Source organism: Momordica charantia (genome assembly GCF_013281855.1).
Source record: "Momordica charantia cultivar OHB3-1 chromosome 4 unlocalized genomic scaffold, Mcharantia_2.0 BLBB01000004.1, whole genome shotgun sequence".
NCBI lineage: Eukaryota > Viridiplantae > Streptophyta > Magnoliopsida > Cucurbitales > Cucurbitaceae > Momordica > Momordica charantia.
Window position 1 is genome coordinate 9,248,592 of NW_028275162.1, and position 26,380 is coordinate 9,274,971.

Consider the following 26,380-nt stretch of genomic DNA (forward strand, 5'->3'; position numbering starts at 1 on the left):
AATCCCCTACGGAAGTTTTGGAAACATAAGAATCGAGTTTACTTTTCTCATTTCAAGTTTTTCCAAAACATGGGTAAAAAAATGGCATCAATTTGTTTATCATTTTTTGAGTTATAATATTCAAAATAAATATAAAGAAAAATAAAAATGTTGAATATTTAATGTGTAAATTTAATTTTTATATAAAACTTTAACTTTTTAAAATTTAATATTTTAGAGAAAAATAAGAAATAGTTACCCATCATTTCTCTATTTCTTTTTATTTTTAAATAAAAAAAAACAAAACAAAACAAAAAACAGTTATCAAATAAAATTCTATTTTTCTTTTCAATCAAGGAATCAAAATATAAAGTTCATGGATAGGGTTGGGTCTGGTTTGGAAGATTTTTTTGGACCAATCCAAATTTTCTGGTTGGCTAGATGAATGAACCGACAAAACCGAATTTAATAGCCAATCCAATCCAAAATTTACGAGTTGGGTTATCGGGTTACATTCCACCTAACCTCTCTGCATTGCATTTTTCACAGGCTCTCCATAATCTGAATCCCCCAAATCCCTTTCACACTGTCCCAACACATAAATCAATTGGTAATTTGTTGTGTAGAATCCATTGCTGCTCACGAGATGGCATTCTCCAAGTCGGAAAGTGTTGTGTCTCGCTGTGCTCTTCAAACCCAATTCGGCTACATCCGTTCCCTCACAAGTTTTGTACAGAATCTCGAACCCTGCAATTTGGGCAAACTCAAATACCTTATAGAGAAAATAGCAGTCGCCAAGTTGAACTCTTGTGTACTCTATGGTTCTGTCACAGAGAGACTCGACCATTTGGGGGATCTTGCTTACACAATTGTAGCAGTCGTCATTTATGAGGTCTTGTAACAAAAAGAAAATAAACGGTAGAAAGGAAACAAGATAGAAAGTATATGAAGGAAGGATTTGATCAATTGAAATGAGAAAACTAGTGGCATGTAATTATAGGAAAATAGGAAAGCTGACTAGTAAGCCACTACTCTTAAATTTCTCTTCGTACCACTAACCTTAAATTTCTTTTCAATTAACACCATTATGCCACTCAATCACTGAGCCCAAAAAATCTCCTCAACTTTACTTCCAACAAATATGAATTAAGTACCCACTACCACATTAACTCCTAAAACCATCAAGCACTAATATGATAACTAAACACAAACTTGCACTATTTTTTAACACTCCCCCTTAGTGCAAACATACAATCAACAACACCGAGTGAACTTCTGAGTACATTGAACTTTGGTTTGCCAAGCACCTTGGTAAATATTGTTGGATTTTTAATAGTGAAAGAAAGTGAAATTTGAAGATATTGAGAAAACTGTTGAGTATACAAATTTAACATCCGGAAATTAAATTTGTACATTAAGAATTTGAAACTTATTTTACATTTGTAACAATTTCATTATTTATTTCATGAAGTTGTTTTTGTTTCAATTTTGTGTTATGAAACTTTATTTTGTTAAAGTTACATGTTAAACTTGAAGTTATACTTCAAATGAGAAGTTTTTCTTCATGTTGTTAAAGTTGAACTTAATTCTTGTGGGAGGAGTTTCATGTTTAAACAACTATAGTTGTGATTTTCTTCATTTTGAAATATCTAAGCATACTACAATTGGGTATTCTCCTCCTCCCACAAGAATTCTCTCTTCTTTTGAGTTGTTCTTCTTGTTTATGTTGAGAACAAGTATCTAAGAGTTCTGCCAGATCCGAGTAGTTCGAGGTTGCAGTTCTACCGGAGTTAGTCGTTGTATCCTGCTGAGACGATCGCTGTAGTCTGCTAGCAACTTGTGCAGAGCGAATAATTGTCTTCAGGTCAGCGCTAGTGAAATGTATCTCGACTATTTTTATCAAGTTTTGGTGTTCATCAAGTTGTTCAAAATTATATCGTTTGTAGCCAGTTATGTTGTAATCTGTTTGTCAGTACTACACTGTTCATATATACAGCGTATATTTACCCAACAAATATTTGCAAATTGGTCCTCGAAATATGTCTTCTGCAGTTGGATGTCTTGTGTCAAAACTTTCTCTCGAACAAAGTGAAACTGTGTTTCAGTATACTTTTTACGAGCATGAAACATTGGGTGTTCCCTGCAAGCTTGATTGTACTTTCATTGTCCTAAAAAATGGACACTAGATAGTCCAAAATAGAGAAAATTTCTCCCATGAGTCATTTAAACCAAATACACTCTTGAGTAGCCATAGTAGTTACTACATATTCTTCTTCACAGTTTGAAAGAGCAATATAAGTTTTCTTTTTACCGTACCATGATATAGCCCTTGAACTTGTATTAAAACAATACCCGATTGTGGAACATATGTCACTGACACTACTGGCCCAATCTTCATCAACAAAACCACTCAACACAAAAGATGTAGCTTGTTTATACAACAAGCCAAAACTCAAAGTGTTCTTTACATATCGAATAATTCTCTTTCCTGCAATTAAATGAGCTTCACATGGTTTATCCAAAAACTGAGCAACGACGCCTACAGAATAAGAGATGTTAGACTTTGTGATAGTCAAATAAATTAAACTACCAACAAGTTGTCAAAAAGGTGTTGTATCTGCCAATAGTTTTCCTTCTTCCTTAATCAACTACAAGGATGGCTTCATAGAAGTAAATAAAGCACCCCGCTGACTTTTTTTGTTTACAAGGGACACAATTTAACATGAGTACAGCTTTCCACCCCCAGACCGAGGTGTCATTGACTTTAACTCCCTCATACCAACACAATTCAATAAATTTGCTACATATACCTTCTGTGAAATACAATATCCACCTGACGTTTCAACCTCCAAACCAAGGAAATATCTAGCTTCACCCAAACTCTTCATTTCAAAAAGAATAGATAAAGCATCTTGAAGATAATAAATTTCAACATTATCATCAATGATCATATCATCAACATAGAGTAGAAGCATTGTACATACCGAGGTTGCCTTCTTAAAAAATATACTGGAATTTGTATTTGAAGACCTAAACTCAAAAAACTTAAGATATTGAGCATTTTTTCATACCAAGCATGTGGAGTTTGTTTAAGGTCATACAAAGTCTTCTTGAGTTGACACACACAATATAGAAACTCTTTATATCAAAACCACATGAGGTTGCTCCATAAAAATCTCGATCTAACTCTTTATAAAGGAAAAACATTATTCACATCCAATTGCCATAATTTCCAATCTTTGCAAGCAGCTAATGAAATAATAGTTCGAACGGTTACCATGTTAGCAACGTGATTGATGTCTCCTCATGATCCAGATCATATTGTTCTGAAAAGTCAGGTGCAACCAAACAAGTTTTATACCTGTCAATAGTACCATCAAACTTTTTCTTCAACTTGTAAATCCATTTACAAGTAGCTAATTTTACATTCTTTGTTCTTGGAACAAGTTCCCATTAGTCGTTCTTGTTTACAGCAAAGATTTCATCTTGCATTGCCTCTCCCTCAATTCAAGAGTACCTTTGACTTCATTCTAAGACCAAAGTTCATCTTCACAATACTACCCATTAAAAAACAAGATACAACTGAACAATTATTTAACTATACCTCATAATTAGATAAATAACTAGGTCGAGTTCTTTCTCCATGAGACCTTTGAACTACACCCCTATAGCTTCATCTATTCGAACATTTTATCCAAGGCTATTATTAAAATCATTCTCCTTAGACGCATAATCACTAAAGAACATTTTATCCAAGGCTCATTTGATGTGATGAAATCTTGTCAAACACTACATCTCGAGAAATAAAAGTTTCTCTTGTATTTGGATCCATACATCTCCATCCTTTCCTGTAAATATCTTATCCAACGAAAATACAATGTCTTACCTTTCGATCATACACACTATTTGTAACATGAACATAACAAATTGACTCAAAAACTTGAAAATAACTCACATTGGAATTATGGTGATATAATACCTCAGAAAAAGATTGATTCGACTCTGCCAATGGAGGTAAATGATTTATGACATAACAAGCTGACTGAATAACTACTGCCCAAAGTACACTTGGAAGGTTCTTTGCATGCAGCCAAGACAAACACATGGATGTAAGATGTGCCAATTTACATTTAGCAACTTCATTTTACTATGAGTGTCAGGACACGTCATTTGGTGCTGAATGCCATGCTCCTTGCAATAATTTTGAAATTCATCATACGTGTATTCTCCCTCATTATCAGTGCATAGACACTTTATTAGTAACATATAAATATCTTCTCCACTTGCTCTTTAAATTGAATAAATTTGGAGAAAGTCTCACTTTTAGCCTCCAAGAATACATCCAAGTGAATCGAGAAAAATCGTCCACAATAACCATAACATAACAACCAAAATAATTGGGTGTTCTAGTTGGCCCCATCAAGTCTGAATAATCTAACTGCAATGCAACAGTAGCTCTATTATCTGAATTTGGGAAAGGAAGACGATGTGATTTTCTAATTGACAACTAGGACAAACTCCATCTAGGTGAATTTCTTTAAGTAGAGGAATATAACTCAAAAGCTTCTTTGTTGAAATTCATTGTAGCTACTGATAACCAACATGATCGAGCATGCCAAACTGTTGCAATATTTGTTTTATGTTTACAAACCACGAGTTCTACCTTCTGTCTTAGAACTGGTCAGCTTGTTTCTGTTGGGTTTATGCCCTAAACTCGTGGTTTGTAAACATAAAACAAATATTTATTAAATAAAGTTGTTATTGATGTTTCTCTTAGAATTGCATTAACCCAAATCCAATAAACTAACATCTGAAATTATGTCATGTAACTGGAACAGTATATAACAGATTTACAATATATATTTAATATAAAGTGTATATATTTGATATACAGTGTATATATATACAGTATATACTCGATACAAGTGGATAATGTTCCATTAGTAACCAAAAGGGTTTATAGTATATGGATAAGGTTTGGTATCTTATCCCGGTAACACTATGGATACGATCACTTTGTAATAGTTACAAATGACTTGATCCAAGTCGTTCGTGTGGAGACATGCGAGTGGGGGTATCTTATAAAATGAGTTTGTAAAAGATCAGACCGCAAAATAATTAATCTTTAGTTGTAACACCGTTAGCTAATAGATTAATATTTCAATAGGATAACCAGGTAACTCGATCTCAATTAATCCTGAGTGAGTTACGGACTCTTGTCTGTTAGGGCTCGTCCTTTGATTTGTATGAGTGAGAGTGACCTGAGTTGCCGACTCAATATTCCTACCATTTTGGGGATGAGATCGAGTGGGGAGCTGGGAACATTACTACACAAGATGAAATCCACTCCTTCCCAACTTTAGGGTAAGTAGATGAGTGTTCTCTTAAGTTCTGACTCTGGGATTTGAACAAGGGGCCCCACACTCTCACTGGCCCGAGAGTGACTTCTGGTTATTGGTCGGACCATAATCAGGTTGTTCATTAGAGGATCAACGGTACTTAAGGTCCAAGATGTAACATATGGGTAAAACGGTAATTTGCCCCAACTATAGTTACGAACACTCGTGAATGATTGACTTATTATTAATGGTCAAAATTCGTGGATGAAAAATATTCTACAGTGAGAAGACTGCAGCTGTGAGTCTTTAGTGGAATGACCGACAGTTAACGAATGTTGATTAATATGGTTAATGAGTTTAATCAATTAATCTCGTATCGTTCGAGCTTATGATTTGTATGTCCATTAGGTCCTCTTGCTAGCTTGTAAAGGATAGTTAAGAACATTTAGTCTTGAAAAGAATTTGAATTGTTCAAATTTATTAAACTGAATTAATGTTAATTTGATGTGACAACCCAAGCGTATTGAACTACTCGAGCCATAAGCTACTTGAATCCAATCATAAAGATGGTTCAACTCGAAAGGCTAAGAGTTAGAGGGATTACCTTTGCAGTCAGTTACCTTGAGCAGACAAAATACTCACTATGCTCGAGGTCGGAAACACTCCACAAGTTTGATGACCAATCAAACAAGAATGCTGCGAGGGTAAAATACGAAAACCTAAGCTCTACCACACAAAGGGATTCGGTATTTTGGGGGGGTTGCACAAGGCAATGAGAAAAACTTCTCAACTCAAATTTTATTCATCTAAAACTTGTTTTAGAAAGAAGGGGAACATGTCTATTTATAGGCCAAGGTTCATCACCTTTAAATGAAAATAACAATTTAAAAAAAGAAATTAAAAATGATAAATTCCTAAAATTTAAAGAACTTGCCTAAAAGTGAATTTAAATTGTTAATTCTAAAATAAATAAAAAAACCAAATCAAATCATACAAAATAAACCAAGGAAATAAGAAGGAAATCTTTTCCTTAAATGGGATGGATTGAGCGGCAAGGCAAGCTGGGGGTTGTTGGCGCGCGTGGGGAAAGGTTGGAGCTGGGCGGGCACGCGTATGCACGCCGGTGTAGGGGCGCTATCGGGTGAGGCTGGCGCTGGGAGCTGATGGGTGTGCGGTGGGTGTGCGAAGGGGGCAATGGCGTGTGCAGCAGTTGGGGGGTGCATGGCATGGTGGCGAGGTAGGGGGCACGCGTGGGCACTGTGAGGTTAGCGCGAGCTGACAAGGCGCTTGCGAAGTTAGTGCTGCAAGTAGGCGGTCTCGCTGGTGGTTGGTGCACGCGTTGGGGCGTTGGCCGCTAGCATCAGGCGGACGCGCATGTTGGCGGTGCCGCTAGCCTCTTGTGAGGTTAGCACGGCAGGAGAGCACGGGCGATGGTAGGACTAGGGCACGCGTGGGCGCTGTAGGTAGGGGTGCGGGCGTAGGCGAGCACGGGCTGGATACTAGTGGGGACGCGCGGGGCAGCGTCTTGTGAGGTTAGCCCGCCGTTTGTGGTGTAGACGCGCGCGCGGAGGGTGCTTTCGTACGCGCATGGGGTGTGTCCATGCGAGATTGGTGCGCACTTGATGGTGTTGCATGTGTGGTGGTGCTCTCCTCTTCTCATTATGTGGTTCCAAGGTTTCGAGGCCAATTATGATTACATCATAATTGTATGAGATGCAATTAATATAATGTCTATTGATACATTATGATAGAAAGTTAACTTTGAATTGGATTCACAATTATGAGAGATGAATATTAGAATTTGATTCTAATATGGTTGATTAATTTAAGTTTAATTTAATTAAATATGATTTAATTAAATTAATGGGATATGTTAATTTGGTTAAATTAAATTAGATTTAATTAAATTAAATTCATAATTATTTTTGTAATTAATTAAATTAGATTTAATTAAAATAAAATAAAATAAATAAAAAATGAGAAAAACATCTCACTTCCCACCATAATGGTGGGAAGTGGAAAAACCTGGTGGGAATTGAGAAGGTGGTGGGTGGGGAAGTGCTTCCCCCTCACTCTTCCTTCCTTATAAAAGGAAGGTTCTCCCCTTCTTTTGATGGTGGAATGAGTTTCCCAAAACTCTAACACGAACCGCACTCTCAATCTCTCGATTTCCTTTTCAATTATAAGACGGTTCCCACAAATCGAGTTATGAACATCTAGAGGATAGCAAGGAAGGCTCCTTGGTGGCGTTGGTGTCTACATCGAAGAAGTGTCTTCAAAAGTATGTGTCACTACTTCCTTTTAATCATGCTTATGTCTTTTCCTTATTGTATTTCCAAAACAAAATCGAAGCACGTGCGTTCGCGCGCTTCTGCTGTAGGATTTGATCCCTTTAGCTTCCCCCTCGACTATCTCGGGCAAAGGTGCATCCTGATTCACTCTCCTTCTCGGATGGCACTATTCGTCAGCAGACAATGCCAATTGTTGATGCAGAAATTTGGCTTCTTGAGAGTCCGCAAATTTAGCACCAATCTTCTAGAAAAAGGGACTAATGAGACGTGCAAGACAGAATCGCACTAAGACCGGTGTGGCTCTTGACACATGGGCTCCGATGCTTAAGTTAGATTTGGAATAGTCGAGTATGGAGAGTAGGGTGATTAGGCATACTTATGGGACTTGACCCATTTTCGATCACTCCAAAGCACTAATAGTCAGATTGGACGCACGCGACCCGAGCTCAGGTTGGCCCAGTCAATCTGGCCCCTTGGTCTTTACTTGGTTGATCTGTATCATTGAGCCTTTTCACACCCGGCCCATCGCTTGATCGAATTTCATTTGTTTAGCCTATAACAAATATTAATATTATGTCTATATTAATGATATTTTGTTGATCTTTTTTCATATTTTGTCAATTTTTTTACAACTATAAAAATGTCGATTTATCCCTCATGTCGATGTCGAACCCATAGACGCGTGAAAATATCGACATGTCACATGGAAATTTAATACCTTGTTATAAAAATAAACATACCAAGCATAGAGATAAGATTTTTCCTAGTGTCATTTATGATCCCTTATCGCACCTAGTGTACTAGTTGTGAGAAGGGATGTCTATTGTCTAGGCTTCTTTCTTTTCTTTTCTTTTCCCTTTTTGTTTTTTTGTTTTTTTAGTACAACATGTTGGGTGGGGAATTGAACTCACAACCTTTTCTTGGTTGGAGATATATGTCTATTGTCTAAGCTTCTAGTTAAGGCAGTAAGGCAGTAAATGGTGAAATTCTAGATTCTTCAAAAAAAATTAATCATTAGATGCTTTGTGACACATAAAAAGTGTGCATATTATATATAGGGATAAGTATACAATTAGTCTATGTGGGATTTTAAATTACAAAAATAGCATAACTATTAAAAATTTACACTATTATCTAAAGATTTGCCCATAATGGATGGAGTCCATTCGAAAATTATCAATTTATCATTTGGAATATAGTTTCAATGAAAATATAAATACAAAATCGAAAAACAGAAAAAAATTAAATTAAATATTGGGCATCATTCAAATCCCTAAAATTTTGCCTCCCTATTTTCCCCTAAAATATTGCTTCCCTATTTTTCAATTTGATGGAAATCCTCAAACCCCCTCCCTTCAATAGACGACAGTAACTTAGAGGATAGTTCGCTCTTGGCGTTTTCCATTAGCAATGGGTGTATTTCTCGTGGGCAATTTCTAAATACACGTACAACCAGAACAACGACAGCCAAAATATCTGTCACTGCTGCCGAGTAAAAAATCTCTGAGCTGCAAATCTGGCATGAGACTGTCGGTTGTCGGGTTCATGGGACTGCCACACCATAGGTGCCGCCATGACTGTAGAACCAGCACCGTGGAGGGACATCGCTAATGCACCGTCGTGGAGGGACGTCGCCGCCACTACAATTCGAATCTGGGAACGCGCTGCCAGTTGCTGGAGATCGTCATTTGTGGTGGGTTAGGGGTTTTCCGTTTCTTTGGTGTTATGGAGGGGAATGGAGAAAAAAGTAATAAAAGACCTATGATTTTATTTCAAAGAATAAAATATAGATAATGTCACAATGGAGAAAAATGTAAATATACTAGGTATATTATATAACAAATTGGGATATATTATTATCAAAGTCTATGTTATTAAAAAAAAAAATATATATATTATATAACCTTTTAATTTAGTATATAACAATAATAAAAAGTATATATTATATAACCTTTTAATTTAGTATATAACAATAAAAAAGTATATATTAATATTATATAACTTTACGGAGGAGTATATGTTTATCAGTATTAGAAGATTAAAATGGAAAATATATATTATAAAATGGTCGTTGGAATATATTATATAATCTAATAGTTTAGTATATAGTAATAAAAAATATGTATTATATAACATTTTGGATGAGTATATGTTTATCGTACTATTGAAAATAAATGACATGCGATAAAATGTTGGAAAAAAAAATAATGATAGGAAAAAATATAAAAAATAATATTTTGTAGGAGTATATGTTTATCATAAAATAAGATGTTGGAAAAAAAACATCGAAAAAAAAAATATACGCTGAAATATTCAAACAAAAACCAATAAATTTGAAAAATATAAATAGTTGGAAAATTCGAAATCAGGATTACATCGAGGGTGGAAAAAGAGAATGGGAAAGAAAATTTGGATGAATAGGCATTTTAAAAGGGAGTATTGATTTGTAGTAACCTTTAGAAAACCATGTTTTCTAGACATCCTTAGATACCAAATTACTTTCCTACCCTCTTCTCTCCTCCTTCCCCTCCTCTCTCTTACTCCCTCTCTCCTCCTTCCCCAAAATAATTTGTACATGGTTTGTACACAAGTTTAATTAGTAAAAATTTAATAGAAGAGAAAGAAATATAAAGGATGAAGAATCGAAGAAGAGAGGAGAGACTAGACAAGAATAAGAAGAAAGAGAAAGAGGAGAGAGAGACAACGGAGAGTGGGTAGAAGAGGAGAAAGAAGAAAGTTTTTATGAAAGAAAAATAATAATGAAGGAGAGACAAAAGTGAAAAGTAAGAGAGAGGAGGGGAAGGAGGGGAGAGGGAGATAAAAAAGACGAGAGAGGTAGGAATTGGTATCCAAGAATGCCTGAAAAACCCGGGTTCTCTAAAGAGTCACTAGAAATGAATACTCAAAAATGTCTATTCATCTAAATTTCCCAACAACTTTATTACAATTGGATGGATATAGAAATCTTATTGATGGGAGAAAAATCGAAGAAAATGGAATGGGGTCCACACCAGGGTGAATTTAAAATATTTGAATATATTATGGTTCAACTAAATATGGAAACTTTTGAAATCTAATTAAATCTAATTATTAAAATAAAACATAATTCCATTAAATCAAATAGCATTCATTGAGGGCAAATTCGGGATAAACAAAAAAAAATCAAATCTCTGACCCACGAAGGACAATTCCTCTTATATATATGCAATTATTATACACGTGATTTAACCCACAACTATAAAAATGACATTGAAGTTTTCTTTTTATTTTAGTACGAGGAGAGGAGAATTCAAACTTATAATCTCTTGGTCAAACATAGATATCAATTACTTTGAGCTAACTTCATGTTGGCGGCCTCGAAACTTTTTTATTCAACCTTTTTCACATCTAAATCATTAGTCTCAATGAACCCACAACCATAAATATCACCAAGCTGGAAAACTCAATTTGAGTCACACAAACATTGGTAAAAATTCAATGCTCTGAAAACATAAGAATTCCTCCGCAAGGTTCTGTCGTTGAGGGCTTCTATTTCCGTAATAGGTAAAAATGCAAAGGTGCAGGAATGGCTAAAAATGGCTAATTGATTTTTCTGTTAAATTCTAAAATATTTTGTAGACAAATATAGCCTTGTAATCAATTAGGTATATATACGCATAATTAATTTTAGGGATTTAGGATTTTTAACTAATACCAAAACCACCCGCCTTCATTTTTTGGAATCAATTCTATCTAATCAAATCAATGAAATTTAAATAATTAACTTAAATCTAATATAGAATTTCATAATTTGAAAGTTGGTTTAAGAAAAAATTATTAAAATTGCATTGGGTAGATTTTGAAATTTACCCCTTTAAAATTCCAAAATAGGGGATAAATAAGATTATTACTAGGTAAATAATAAAATTTACTTCTCACCTTTGACTTGAGTTAGAGAAATTAGGGTTTTATGTCTTCCCACCTTTTGGTCTCAGGCAACTTCATACGCCCCACAACCATTGTCTTTCTCACGAAGCAGCCGCCATCCCACCTCTCACCTTCAAGGCCACCATCACATCCCGCTGCTCACCTCACGAAGCAGATCCGTGCGCTGCTCACCTTCACGCCGTCGTCCACGAACCAAAACCAGACCCGCCGCCGCTGCACCCAACCGCTGCCACCCTCCCCGCTGGCCGCAACACGTACCATATCTCTTGATGCGCCACGTCCCAAACCAGATCTACCGTCCCGCCACCCGACCAGATTCGCCTAAGGCGGATATGATCCGCCGGCCTCCCTAGATCCACCTACTGCCGCTTCGATATGTTTCCAATTTGCCGCCCAACTTCCATCTTCTAGCAACTGTTCGAGGAAGGTAAGACCCTTTGTTCAGATTTTGGGTATTTTAGGGGTATTTAAAAAGATATTTTTGGTTTTCCTATATTTTAGGGTATTTAAAAAAATACACGTGTGGGACCAACATGTGTCTTTTGTTTATAACTAGATCTCAGAAGTATATATTTACAACTACAACAAACTTACTATATTTATATAGCTTAAATTCTAAATAGAATCTATAGATATGGTAACAGTTAGAGGAGGAACATCAAGACAATGATTAAAAGCTACTGGTATAATAAGACGTTCAAAGGAATCGTGCAAAATCAACTTAGAAAGTGAAAAAGATGTATAGATGCAGTAGTTTATATATTTCTTGTCTGTTAATTTTTACAGTAATATTTACAAATTAGATTCACTGAGCTAACTGTACTCGTATATTTCAGGAAAAGGAAAGGGTCTCAAGATAGTCAAGGAGTGAGGTAATTATTGGTATATGCATGTATTGACATTTTACTTATGATATTTGAGTTGTATAGTTGTATATACATGTATTAACTTTCGTATTTTGTTAATTCTTGAATTGCTATATACATGTATTAACATAATTGAGTTTCATGGTGATATATATGTGTATTGAATTCTAATTTTGATTTTTTTTAATTGGTATATACATTTATTAACCTTTTAATTCTGATAAATTTTGTAATGTTTTAAAGAACGATACAACGTTTAATGAAGAGAGTAGTGAATAATGAATCCACCGATGAACATAAGAAAAATAACTGAAGTTTAAGAAACTGAATCTAATGACGATACACGCCCGAAAGCTACAAATTTAAGAAGCATCACCTATTTTCCTAGAATCTGTGACAGCATATACTCCTTAGTGGTTAGGTATATATACCAATTGATGCAAATATATATATATACACATTAAGAAGATATAGTAGAACAATTGCAAAACGATGAGATGGGAAACGAATCGTTGTACCCAAATCGTTTAAATGGAAAACTACGTTCTTTTATAAAACTCCTAAAATACCCTTTAATCATTTGTGCAAAATTTAAAATTAATAGACATTTTAAAAAACGTGTGGCAAAATTTAGCCATCTATTTAAATTTTCCAAATGCAAAAACCAATTGTTATAATTATACCCTCACGTGTTCAATTTGAGCAATAATTCCTTAAGGTTTCAAAATTATTGCAATTAAACCCTACTTCGATGGCACATTAGTGATTGAAGTCAAGTCAGCTCCAACAATCTCGTTAATTTGGAAGTATAACTGCAATAATGTCTCAAGTAGCTTAGAGGTAATCTGAGATTTAGCAGCAACAAATCTTTCTAGTTGGTGATTCGATATTGGTTCATGTTTTTTTTTTTTTCTTTTGGATAATTAGGAGTCGAAGTTTTGCTCTCCTATACCCAGAATGGGTGCAGGGGTACTTGCACCCGCCCCAAGGCCCAAACTCAGGGGCATCAAGGGTTTCTCGAAGATTGGTTCGCGTATTTTTCAAGTTGCAGTGACGCAGTTTAACGACTTTTAAGGGTAATTACACAAATTAAAAGTTTGAGAGTGGGAATCCCCATAGTTCAAAAGTTGTTAATGCAATTTTCCCTTTATAATACAAATGTAGCATTCATCCAGGCCAAAACAGCATTGAATTCAAGAAGAAAAATGGGGCAAAATAGCAACCATCCAATGTATCTCTTGAAACTATTTATAATGCTTTATTACCAACTTCCAACTCCCCCAAATAAACATATGAGTACAAAGGCAAGTACGAATTAGTAGAACTGATACATAACTAGTTTGAATCGCTAACCATGCAGACTGCATTACTGGCTCAAGACAAGCTACATATTTAAGATTGTCAAAATCGAGATCGAAGAAACACTGACAAGTGAATTGGATTGTATAATTATCCAAAAAAAGAAAAAGAGAGAGAGAGAGAACATGAAGAAGAGATAGAACTACCTACCAATGTACATGCTATTTATGAAGTAGAAATTGCTTTGTACCCTTCTGCCTCGAGGAGTTTCGCTATCGAGATGTCTCCAGTCTTTACAATTTTCCCATCCTCCTGAAAAGATCAAATGTAGAGTAGAATAACTAAGTCAGTTACCAGTCACTTGAGAAAAATTCAGGTCAGTGGAATAGGATACTCAGTCACCAAAGTACACATACAAACCAGAAGACAGGCAAAAGGTGCACAAACGAGAAATAAGAAGAAACCAATAGCGATGCATAGGTTTGAATGCTTTCACAGCTACTATTCCCTTTCACAGCTACACCCCCAACCCCCCAAAAAAATACAGAAAGAAAAAAAAAAGGAAAAGAAATCTATCAACTAGCAAAATAGACACCAATTTAGCATATATGTCTCTAACTTCCAAAACAACCATATTGATTGAATGCTTTTATAATGTCCAGAATAGTTACCATGATATGTATACGGGAAGGTTCTATAAATTCCAGAAGTCGTAGATAATGAGTAATCATTAACACAGAATTATTTGGTGTCAAAAGCCCATTCACTGCTTTTGCTACATCACGAAGTGCATCAACATCCAACCCAGAATCTATTTCATCCAGTATAGCCATCTCTGCACCCAAAACCTGCGAAGATAATAACAATTTAAGAAACAATAATATTTTATTATAGTATTAATCTTACCTAGCCCATAGCATAGGTTCTTTCTCACACTTTTCCCCTCCTTTTGTGCTAATCAACTATAATTCCATATAACATAGAGTAGATGCCATCCATTCTTTCACCCTTCAGGTCAACTCTATCTTTATTATTATTATTTATTATTTATAACAAGAAACTAGCGGTCCACTGATTAATGAAAAGAAACAAGGAAAGAAACTACCGTTGGGAGTGAAAAAGGCTCAAACAACCTAAAAAGGAGAGATATAAAAGGACCCTAATTGGTACAAATTTCATTTCAAGTGTAATTTGCATATAATTAATTATCCACTCATAGTGTGCTTTCCACTCATGATCTTGAGCTGCATAAAATGACCACCTTATACCATCCATACCGGTAAAACACTGAACACTTCCGACAAAGCACATCAAGACAGTAAGCATTCATTTCCATCTTCTATCATTTGAAGCCACCTAAACCACGACCATTTGAAGTTCCATCATGAACAATGTAGCTAGCCATAAGGAAGATTATGTAAACTGCTCCTACAGATTGCAAAACTGTAATGACCAAAGCAAAATGATACCACCACAGAGCATCTTTTGTACCTCAACCATTACAACAATCGGCCAAATTCTGCCATCATCCCTTACATGAAGGCTGAAAAATCCAGATTAGACAAAAGGAGGCTTAACTTCTTGAAATTCAACGTTATTAGACAAATAATGTCTGCCTTTCTGAGCTTCAAAGACTTTAACGCGATTTTCATCCCAAACAATATGTGAAGTCTTTTGAACTCCACATATATTTGAACAACCATCAATCTATTATTCACCTCTTCCAACTTAGTGTCTTGAAATAACTCTATATCTGGGCATAATTTTTTAATGAAGTTCTTCCAAGTAATCTTTTGCTTTCATCCCAGTTATAAACTCCTCCATCCATTGTAGCTGATTCCAAAGGATAAAAATCTGAAAATTTCTATTCTTGCATGTTTCCTCCATTGTGAATCCACTGTTAGACGATCTAATCAATAAATTCTTATCTTCCACTGAACAGCTGCTTAAATACATGATTTGTTTTATAACAAGAAAGTGCAAAGAAGCTAAAAACTGGCTGAACGTAAAATTAACTATGAATCTTCATTCTTCACTAACGAACAGAGAATGAAGATCTAATGAGAGAGAGAAGAGAGCATTCTATTGCTCCGGCTTTCCATAACTCCTGCACAGTTCTTACAGTCTCATACCAAACATCATGAAGTAACCTTCTTCCCCTCCATCTTCATGCTTTAATGAAAAAAATCTCGAAGTTCTCTTTTTAAAAAATTTAATTTAAGATTTTTGCAATTGAAGTTGACAAGTGTCAGAGAAGAATGATGAGTGCAAAAAACGGATACTTGAATCATTTGGAAGACTAAGATTATACATTTAGTAAAGGTCATTTTGCTACAAAAATTTGGGATAGATTTCTTAAAACATTTGTGGTTAGTTTGGCTCTATGTCAAGGTTATCAAGATAAGATCGAGGTGCTTTTTTTTCTTTTTCTTTAACATCCATGAGTCTGAACTAGCTCACGTGCATCTCAACTATTTTAATGAGACAACCACCTAACTCTACAACATTTGTTTTTCAAGAAAATTTGCAGGACTTTAAATCTTAGATATGTGACTACCATAATTTAAATTCATTATCTCTAACTTTTTACCATTTCTCGCAGCCCCCAATAACTACTAGCTCAATCTAAGGTAGTAGTTAGATGGAGGAACTTATCAATCCCCATTCCCATAGTAGTGATCGGAATTTTTTTCCAAAAATTGGAGAATCAGGAATCTTTACGGAGGATTGGAGTGTGGCTCACTTAAATGGCTCCCCTAGGCCCTAGGCGTTCTACAAAATTCTTTTGTAATTATCCAGTATTTTTTATTTTGAACAATTGAAGTTTTTTTTCTTTTTTTTCTTTAATTTTAATGACTACCTTCGTTGAAAAAAAAAACAAACAAACAAAAGAACAAGCTAAGGTGCTAAAAATTTTTTTAAAGAAATTCCCAAAATAGCCCAACGCTAGGGGAGCCCGACAACTATCAATATGAAAGGGACTCCAATCTAAAATAATAAGACCTAACGGATAATTACAAAAGTCTATAGAGTCTAAGGTCCATGTAGACATTAAACCTATAGCTAGGTAACCTAGCTAAAGACCACACCTCCCCCAAGATCTCTCTACATCCCTAAAAATTCTCTATTCTTCTCTTGGCCGAAGACCCCAAAGATCGCCAAAGAAACCAGTTTGCCAAAAAATTCAAGCCTTGTCCCCAAACCGTGGAAACACGAGGACCTCCTCTACCATAGACCTGCCTCTCTGCTCCTAGCCAAGTAAACACAAAATGCCTGAAAGAAGCTAATAGTAAACAAAGCAAGCAAACTAACAACCCCAAAAGAGATGATCCAGATCCTCAGTCACGTTCCCACAAAGAACAAACCATTACAGCTCCACCACAAAAGAATAATGTCTCGCAATACAGTCCAAGGTGTAACCCTCCCAAGCAAAAACAAACAACTAAAGAATTTGACCTTCTTTGAAATTTTGACATTCCACTCCAAGGAGAACGAAGGGCAACCAAAGGGGAAGGGATCACACAAAAGACGGAAACACGAGGACCTCCCCTTCAACAATTTGATAGAGTTATTGTGGTTGCTCTTAGTTGGTGTAAATGTTTTTACCCCCCTTCAACAATTACTCTCTAAATGATCTTACTACAAGTTGGAGAGCATTCTTGTAATTGCCTTCATGGCCTTTTGTATATTTCATACTATCAATGAAATATTTGTTTCATATAAAAAAAAAAAAAAACAGAGAGAGCTACAAGAAAACCCACTCATGTACCCAAACACGACGATCTCTCCCTCCTATCTAATAAAACATCCCCTAATAAAGAAAGAAGGTCCCATCATACATTTCTCTGTCTCACAAGGAACGACAAAAGTGAAACGAGAACAAAGAAGAACCTAAGGAAGGAAGAATTAAAGCCATCGAAGATAGATTTGTACCGGACAAATGATAAAGACAAGGAAATCTAGAACAAAAGGGTGTCATGCTAAACCAAGTGTCTTCCCAAAAAATAAGTTTCGAGACCCTTCCCCACAAGACATTTTACGAACGGAGAAAAGAACAGAACCCCATAGGAAATGAATCTCTCGAGGTTTCTGAAAATGCCTTTTGACCCCAACTCACACGGGATGGGACCATATTACTAACAATAACCCTATGCCATAGAGAATCAGCCTCCAAAAAAAGGAACTGCCAAAGCCATTTAGCTAAAATGGCCTCCTTACGAAGCCTCAAATTATTAATATAGCTCAATGGTGTAAGTTCAAAGTTTTTCAATGGTGTTCCTTATCTTCTATTTTTAAAAATTACACCCCTAGCTTGATATGTTCTAATTGGGGAGCTTTTATTGTACCTTTTTAATTTTTGTTATTTCTTTTCTCACTCTTTCGAGAGTTTGTATCTTTGAACATTTTGTTCTTTCTCATTATTTCAATGAGAAGTTAGTATCTTGTTCAAAAAAAAAAAACGAAGCCTCAAATTATCAATTCTCATACCTCCACTATCCAGTAATTTCAAAAAGACTTCCCAATTCACTAAATGAGACCCTCTGCCTTCCTCTAACCCTCCAACAAGAAATCTCTAAAAATCATCTCCAAGTTTTTGCTAACCGAAATAAGAACCTTAAACGTAGAGAAGAAGTAAGACGGGATACTACACAAGACTAATAGGATGAGAGTTAACTTGCCCCATAGAAAATAAGCTCTGTCCCCCGAGGAAAGACATTTTCGAACTTTTCCAAGATGGGGTTCCAAAACTCCGAACACCTAATATTATGCCTAAAAGGAAGTCCCAAGTAAGAGGAAGGAAGCAAACCTACCTCACAACCCACCAAAGAAGCCCAACCACCTACCTTCCTTAGATCACTTCCCTCTATTGATCTTCAACCTCGAGATAGACTCGACACAAAAAGAATCTGATTGAGATTGATGAAAGAGTCTTCCCTACCAAAGGAAAAAAAAGATAGTATCATATGCAAATTGCAAGTGTGAGATGTGTAGACTATCTCTACCTATCCTACAACCCTCGATCACACTCTTATCCACCCCCTCAAAATCATCTGCTGAGAATGTCCACCAACAAAAAGGGGAATGAGAAAGGGGTACCCTTGTCTAAGCCTCTAGTTGCCCAATCCTTTTGGTAGGACTACCATTTATTTATTTTTCTTTTCGGTAAGAAGTGAATATTCCATTGATGATATGAAATATACAAAATAACCCCAGAGACTCAATTACCCAAAAAAAAATCTTCCAACTTGTCAAGAGATCGTCAAGAGATTGTTAGGGCCGTAGTTTGTAAAATGGGAGAAAAAGTTTACTCTGGCCAAGAGCTAAAACCATAACTCTATTAAAATTAAAATTAAAAAAATTAAAAAAAATGTTAAAAGACGGAGCTGATTCAGCTGAAGAACAACCACTAATGAGTTGTTTTCTATAATTGTTGTTGTTAGATTAGTGGACTTCTGTGTTTCTTTTTTGGGAGGTCTTTACTTTATTACTTCTATTTATCTCGGGGAGAATTTAGAAAGAGAGAAAATACTTTAGAGAGAAACAAAGTAAGAGGGGGACAAAAATTATTACTTTTATTTATCTCAGTGAAAGTTGGTTTCTTATCAAAATAATAATAATAATAGTAAATAACATATTAATATGTCACCGTGAATAGAAAGACAACATTACTTCTTGTCGAGATATGGAACAACATAGTAAAAGTAATAACCTTACCGCAAGTTGTAAAATTTCATTACGCTTTCTTTCACCACCACTAAAGCCTTCATTGACGTTTCGATTGAGAAAATCTGTCTTCATGTTCACAAGATCAAGTTTGGGGAAGATGTATGCATAAAACTGGAAAGAAAATAAAGAAGTGAATCAGCAAGGCAATAGATTAAATTTTTAATAGTCTCTAAATTGCATTAATTAAATAATCACCAGAGGTAGAGTAATAAAGTTGACCAATTCATGAAACATTATTCAGAATTGAAAACTAAAGAACACTAACACCTTTTGGCCACCAACCTAAGGATTCCCCCAAAACTCATAAATATGGGATTGAAAACTAAAAATCCTAGAAATGTTGGCCTAATTTTTCTAATTATTAGTTTATTATTTATCTTGTCATTGTTATATCAACTGGAACACTATTGCTTTAAAGTGAAATACCACTGAGATTTTGAAAAGTGGGAGAGTACTTTAAATTGGAATATCTACATACTCAAGTTAACCTATTTATGAAACATTATTCAGAATTAACTTGGGGTTTTTTTTCCCCATTTTGATAGAAATCAGAAACCTAATCCCAAGAGTTCGTTAAATGTAACATAAGCCTTATCTAGAAAGTAATTTGAGGATTTTGACTCTTCCAGAGGAGGAAAAAGAAGCAGAAATAAATAGCGTCTTCTTTCAAAATTTACTTTCAAGAATCACCTACTACCCGAAGCACAGTCATACATCCATCATGTTCCATTAGCTTCTTCAGCAAGTTCCAACAAAAGTTTTCCTGCTGATAAGCCTTATCACCAGAGAAAGGTGCTCATGGCTGCAGTTCAAACTTCTTGACCGTTGAGAGGATAGTGGTTTTTCTATCATTACAATCCTACATCTCAAATTATTAACATGGACTAACTTGAAAAAGACTATGAACATGTTCAACTTAAGGGGGTATGGTGATTCTTTTCTTTCCTTTTTTTCTGTTTTTTTTTTTAATTCTCCTTTTTTTACATATATATGAAAAGTTACAGAACTTTCATTGTTCAAGAATATAATGGAAGATTTGAATTCCGGATATTTATTGGAAAAAAAACCTCAAAACAAGTTGTATCTATGTGGACAGCAGAAAACAAACAATAGTATACAGGTGCTTGAATTCCTATGTCCAAGTTGAAGTTCAAAAACTGATTGAATGTGCCCATTTGCATAAGTAAACATGGTCATTAGCAAATATATCTCGTAATGTGTTGTGTTCTTCTGTTTGTTTTGTAGTCTTTGTGTTGGCTGCTGAGCCTATTTTTAGTGCGGCCTTCTTCTGAACTTTCATTAATATTAACGAAAGCAAGTTTGTTTAACAGGAAGGGAAAATAATCAACATTTCAGTAGATGCATAAAATTTATATTGTGAATTCAATAAGCACCTAGACATTCAACCATGAGTGGATAAACCAAGATAAAGGCGCACTTCCAACGAAAATGCATACCTCAATTGGCCCCAACTCTGCCAGACCAAGTTTCCTTCTTCGTGCATTATAAGCCATATTTAGAAAGTCGATATTGCTCACACCTGGAATCTCAACCGGGGACTGGAAACTCATAAATAGCCCTGCAAGCGACCTTTCTTCTGGTTCCATTTCAAGCAAATCACTCCCTTTAAACATAATGCTACCACCTGTAACCTCATAATCTGGGTGCCCAACAAGTACCTTAATTCACAAAATTTCACTTAAATTTAGTGGATAACTCGAAAGAATCTCCAAAGCAGATAACAATAACATAGAGACTATTGTGAGGGCATTTTGACAACGACGATAATAAAAAATTATGATGGCGATTGTTATTTTCGTCTGCACCAAGTACATGTCTTATTCTAACGCAGTATTTCATTACTAATTAGTTATAACAATATGCGAGCAGTTCCATTCCAAGTATAAACAGAGTCAAAAGAATAAACCTCTAAGCTTATTAGTTGAAAGGAACACGATAAGTTTTTCAACGAGGATTAATGAAAGGAACACAAACAATTACAATACGGACCTTTGCAAATGTGCTCTTTCCAGAACCGTTCTTCCCCATGATGGCGTGAACCTACTAGGGACAGGAAGAATTACTCCGAATTATATAACGAACAAGAAATCTAGAAAAAAAAAATCCAAAACATTGTAGAACAACATCGCATATGATAAATTGGAGAAACCCACTTGCTACACTGATAGTGGAGATTAATTTGAACTGACCTCTCCTTCGTAGACAGTAAGATTAACGCCCTTGAGAATCTGCTGCTTGGATTCTGCAATTACGGCAGTTAAATCCTTGACTTCGAGCAGAAGCTTGTTCCGGGCGGCGGAGGAAGTGGTAGACGGAGAATTGACGGCAGAGAGAGAAGCTTCGGGAAACGTAACTGCGCGGCGGCCATTTGAAGGGAAAGGGAGGGGAGAAACAGAAGAAATGGAGGATGAAGTGCAGTAAGGCATTGACATAGCCATTGCAGAATGTGAAATCAGGTCATGAAGACGAAGGCTCTGCTTTGGGGTTGGAGTTGGAGTTGGAGGTGATCTGATAAGCTGCGTGCACATCGGTTCGGTTCGCTCAATTCTACTCTAAACCGAGAACCAAACCCAACTAATGCCCAATTTAAAACTGATGGTTCGATTCTTCTTTATTAATTCTCTTAAGAGTTTTTTTTTTTTCCCTCGACAACCACATAAATGGTCAAAATAAATAAAAAGGTATCTCACGGAAGTAGGGATTCTTCTTTAGTACAATATGTGGGAGTCGGGATTTGAACTCACGATCTTTTAGTTGGAGATAGTTGTCTTAACTAGTTAAATTATGATCAAGTTGACACAAACTTATGCATTTTAATAATGGTAATAATAGTAATTCAAAAAAAATAATAAATAAAAAATAATGGTAATAATAGTAAATAAATTACCTATGTTCTTATTAGAATATACTGCAACAAAACGGAAAGGTAGATTTGAATATATGACATCTTCAAAGAAGTGATTTTTGTTGGAGATGATAAGAACAAAATTGGAAGGTTTAAAAGAAATTGTCGTTGTGTTGTAGGCATAACAACTTCCTTGAAAGAAAAATTCGATACGACCTCGATACTAAAGAGCGTACTTTATCTTAAAACCAGACGACCGCATCGCACGTGTGGAATACGATTTGGGCTTACCCCAAACCATGTTTATAAGTACACCCTAAGTCTGTGGTTTATAAATCATGTACCCAATGAATAAACTTTCCATGTGGGACAACTGCGTTGGTTTTATATTACCATTTCCAATAATCCCCCAAGAATGACAAATAGTAAAACAAAAGAAGAGAATAAAGAATTTTTTGAGCAAGAATAATGTAAACTTAAAAATTAATATATTTCGATTTGAATTAATGCATAGTGAAGTAATGCGACAACCTAAGTAATGAAAGTGAGTTACCTCTTGAACTTCTAGTAGTTATGGTCTTCTAGTAGTTATGGTTGATACCCCCACAACACGTTTAAATCCTATTAATGGTCATGCACATAAAATCTTGGATCATCGTGAAAGCTCTAAAAAGATTATCATAAGTTCGTTCATAGATGGCGGTCTTACCTTCACAATCACGATATTACTTCATCAAGTCTATAATAGATAAACCACACAAACCTAAGCTATGAAGACTTTGAATATTATCCATCAAGTCCATTTATGGACCACCTAAATACGGGTTAGTATAGATTCACGCAATGTTTCACTACATTCATCTAGTCCGTACATGGACCACCCAAAAGAAGGGCTATAGATTCACACAATGTTTCACTACATCTATCAAATCCATACATGGACCACTTAGAAGAAAGGCTATCAATTCACGTAAGCGAAGAACATCATGGTTTTAGTCCCATACAGCCTGAGGATTCCTGAATTAGCCTCCTTGTTTGGCCTTTGGTGAGAGGAACTGTCAGACTCCTCTTGGACCTTACATACTCCAATAAGATAATTTCATCTCAGCAACTGTTTCACAGCTTCATGTCTTAGGTGTATATGGCGTCTCTTGCCATTGTACACATTATTTTTGGCAATCCCTATGGCAACCTGTGAGTCACAATGTAGGGATGCAAGTACAGATTTCACTCACAATGGCATGTCTTCAAGAAGGCTTCTTAGTCATACAGCCTTTTACCCTGATAGTTCAAAGTACTATGAACTTAGTTACCATGGTGGAACGATCAATGCATGTCTACTTTGCTGATTTTCATGAGATAGCTCCTCCACCAAAAGTAAACACATATCCGTTAGTGGAGCCTACCTCATCATTATCTGTAATCCAATTTTCATCACAATATCTTTCTAGCACATTAGAAAATTTGTTGAAATGCAAACGATAATTCATTGTACCTCTAAGATACCTTAACAAACGATGTATAGTAGTTCAATGTTCTTTATTAGGGTTATGTGTATATCTACTCAGTCTACTCACTACGTATGCAATATCTGGTCTAATGTAGTTCATTAGAAATATGACACTACCTATGATTTTTGCATATTCAGATTGAGATACACTATCGCCCTAATTCTTACTAAGACTCATGCTATCATCATAAGGTGCTCTTATAGGTGATTTATCAAAGTAATCGAATTTATTTAGTATTATCTCAATATAGTGTGATTGACATAAAAGGAAAACTCACTGTCATTTTTCCTTGTCTTAACACCAAGTATCACATCAACCTCTCCTAAATCTTTCATTTTAAAATAAGATGATAATAGTAACTTATTTTCATTAATAACATCTAAGTTTGTACTAAAAATAAGCATGTCATCAACACATAGGCATACAATCACATAATCAACTCCAAAAAACTTTGAGTAAACACATGTATCAGAACAATTAACATTATAACCATTGTTTATCAAAGTACTATTGAATTTCTCATACCATTGCTTAGGAGCTTGTTTAAGACTATCAAGAGACATTTTATACATGCACACTTTAGACCAGCAACTAGAAAACTTTCAGGTTGTGTCATATAATTCTCTTCCTGTGTAAATCCTCATTAAGGAATGTCGTTTTTACATCCATATGATGTATTACTAGATTACGAATAGCAGCAAGAGCCATCAGATATCTAATAGTAGCTATTTTAGTTATAAGGGAATACATAACGAAGTAATCAATACCATATTTTTGTGTGTAAACCACAAACACTAGTCTAGCCTTGTATTTTTTTATTGCACCATCTGGTATCGTTTTCCTTTTAAAGATCCATTTATGCGATTTTATTTCCTTCAGATAGATCTACCACTTCCCAAGTTTGATTCATACTGGAGTCTAATTCACTTTTAATTTCTTCTTTCCATAAGCTAGAATCTAAAGAATTTATAGCTTCTTAGTAGGTTTTGAGATCTTCATTTATCAGATATATGCAAGCAAATTGATCATATATCTTGTCAAAGTTTTCCACTAGGTAGGAAGTTAAAAAGTAAGGTCCAAAATTTTTACTAATTGTTTGCCTTTTACTTATCATAGGTTCAGGATCTATCAGAGTGTGAGTCCTAGGTTCAGAATCTATCAAATCAACAGAAGTAAAGGGCAAAAATATGGATGCTTGCTTTGAAAATCCACTAGATTTACCAGTAGTTTTAATCATAAAGAAAATATTTTCAAAAAATACAGCATCCCTATATTCACAAATTGAATTATCACTTGAACTCATGAATCTATATGCATAACTATTATGAGCATAGCCAATAAAAAAGACAATCAACGGTTTTAGATCTAACAGTAGGTTTTTTGAATGTTGGATACGCCAACTTTGTTAAACACCTCCACACTCTCAAGTAGCTCGAGTTGGGTGAATATCCTTTCCAGAGCTTGTATGGTGTCTTATCCAGCTTTTTGTAAGGAACTCTGTTAAAAATAAAACATGCAGAAAGGGTAGCTTCCATTCTAATGAGGTGAATAAGAAGCAGTAACTTCATGTATAATTTCATTTGATTCACAAAATTCTCCTTTAAGAGAATTAGCACTATATTCACCACCCTTATCTAATCTCAACCTTTTTTATCTTTCTGTCTAGTTGGTTTTCTACTTCAGTTTTTAATTTAAAAAACATAATACTTGTTTCATCTTTAGATTTTAGGAGATATATTCTCGTATATCTAGAAAAATCATCAACATAAGAAATATAGTAATTTTCCTCTCTCTGTCAGAGATGCTTCTTGAAATCTGCTAAATTAGAATGAATTAGTTCTAATAGTTCAGTATACCTAGCAGTGACAGGTTTAAGAAGTTTTTTTTTTTTGCGAAATTTACTTCTAATAGACAGGACATCTTACTAATTCAGGTAGTTGAGAAGCATCAATTAAGTTTAAAGTTCTAAGCTTTTTAATCGATACAAGATTCACATGTCCCGATCTACCACGCCACACATCTAGAAACTCGACAATATAAGAAAAACGAGAGTCAGTTTCATTAATAGAGGTAGCAATAGTGCTAAGAACAAATAAATCGTTAGCTAGATAGTCCTTACCAACAAAGTCACCATTTTTTGTGATTATAACCTTGTCAGCCTCAAACACAAGCCTAAGTCCAACTCGATTCAGTAGACTTTTCAGACACCAGATTCCTATGCAGGGAAGGAACATATAACGCATTACTTAAGGATGGAGATTTGTTTGAGGTAAGTTTGAGAATCTTCTCTTTTTCAAGTACTTTAGTGGACAGGTTTCCCATAAACACACACCCACCTCTAGCAAAGTCGTGGAAGTCGTGAAAGAGGTCACAGTTTGGCAGATATGTCTGGATGCTCCAATTTCAAGAATCTAATCAAACTTGTTCTCCACTAGATTTGCTTCCACGACCACGACATTAATGATATCGTTCGTTTCTGCAAGGTTGGCTTGTGGAGCATGCTTTTGTTCTTGCTTGTTTTTCCTCTGGGCCCACTAGTAGAATTTGTGTCCAGGTTTTCTGTAGAAATAACATA

General features: G+C 35.3%; 1 protein-coding gene across 1 annotated transcript; it reads right to left on the reverse strand.

The window, feature by feature from the left end:
- Window positions 1-13,634: 13,634 nt before the first annotated feature.
- NAP7 (non-intrinsic ABC protein 7) lies at window positions 13,635-21,944 on the reverse strand. Its single transcript, XM_022303202.2, has 6 exons — window positions 21,639-21,944; window positions 21,439-21,489; window positions 20,886-21,107; window positions 19,417-19,539; window positions 14,373-14,549; window positions 13,635-14,013 (listed from the first exon to the last, which is right to left on the reverse strand). The coding sequence occupies exons 1-6, from the start codon at window positions 21,885-21,887 to the stop codon at window positions 13,927-13,929; spliced, it is 909 nt and encodes a 302-aa protein (XP_022158894.2). The 5' UTR covers window positions 21,888-21,944; the 3' UTR covers window positions 13,635-13,926.
- Window positions 21,945-26,380: the final 4,436 nt, after the last annotated feature.

Bases quoted from the DNA above. Each gene is read 5' to 3' on its own strand.
- NAP7 (XM_022303202.2), bottom strand. From the start codon at position 21,887: ATGGCTATGTCAATGCCTTACTGCACTTCATCCTCCATTTCTTCTGTT. The intron at 21,490-21,638 runs GTCAGTTCAAAT...TGTCCCTAGTAG, and splicing joins TTACTGTCTACGAAGGAGAG to GTTCACGCCATCATGGGGAA. The intron at 14,014-14,372 runs GTAACTATTCTG...TGATCTTTTCAG, and splicing joins CTTCCCGTATACATATCATG to GAGGATGGGAAAATTGTAAA.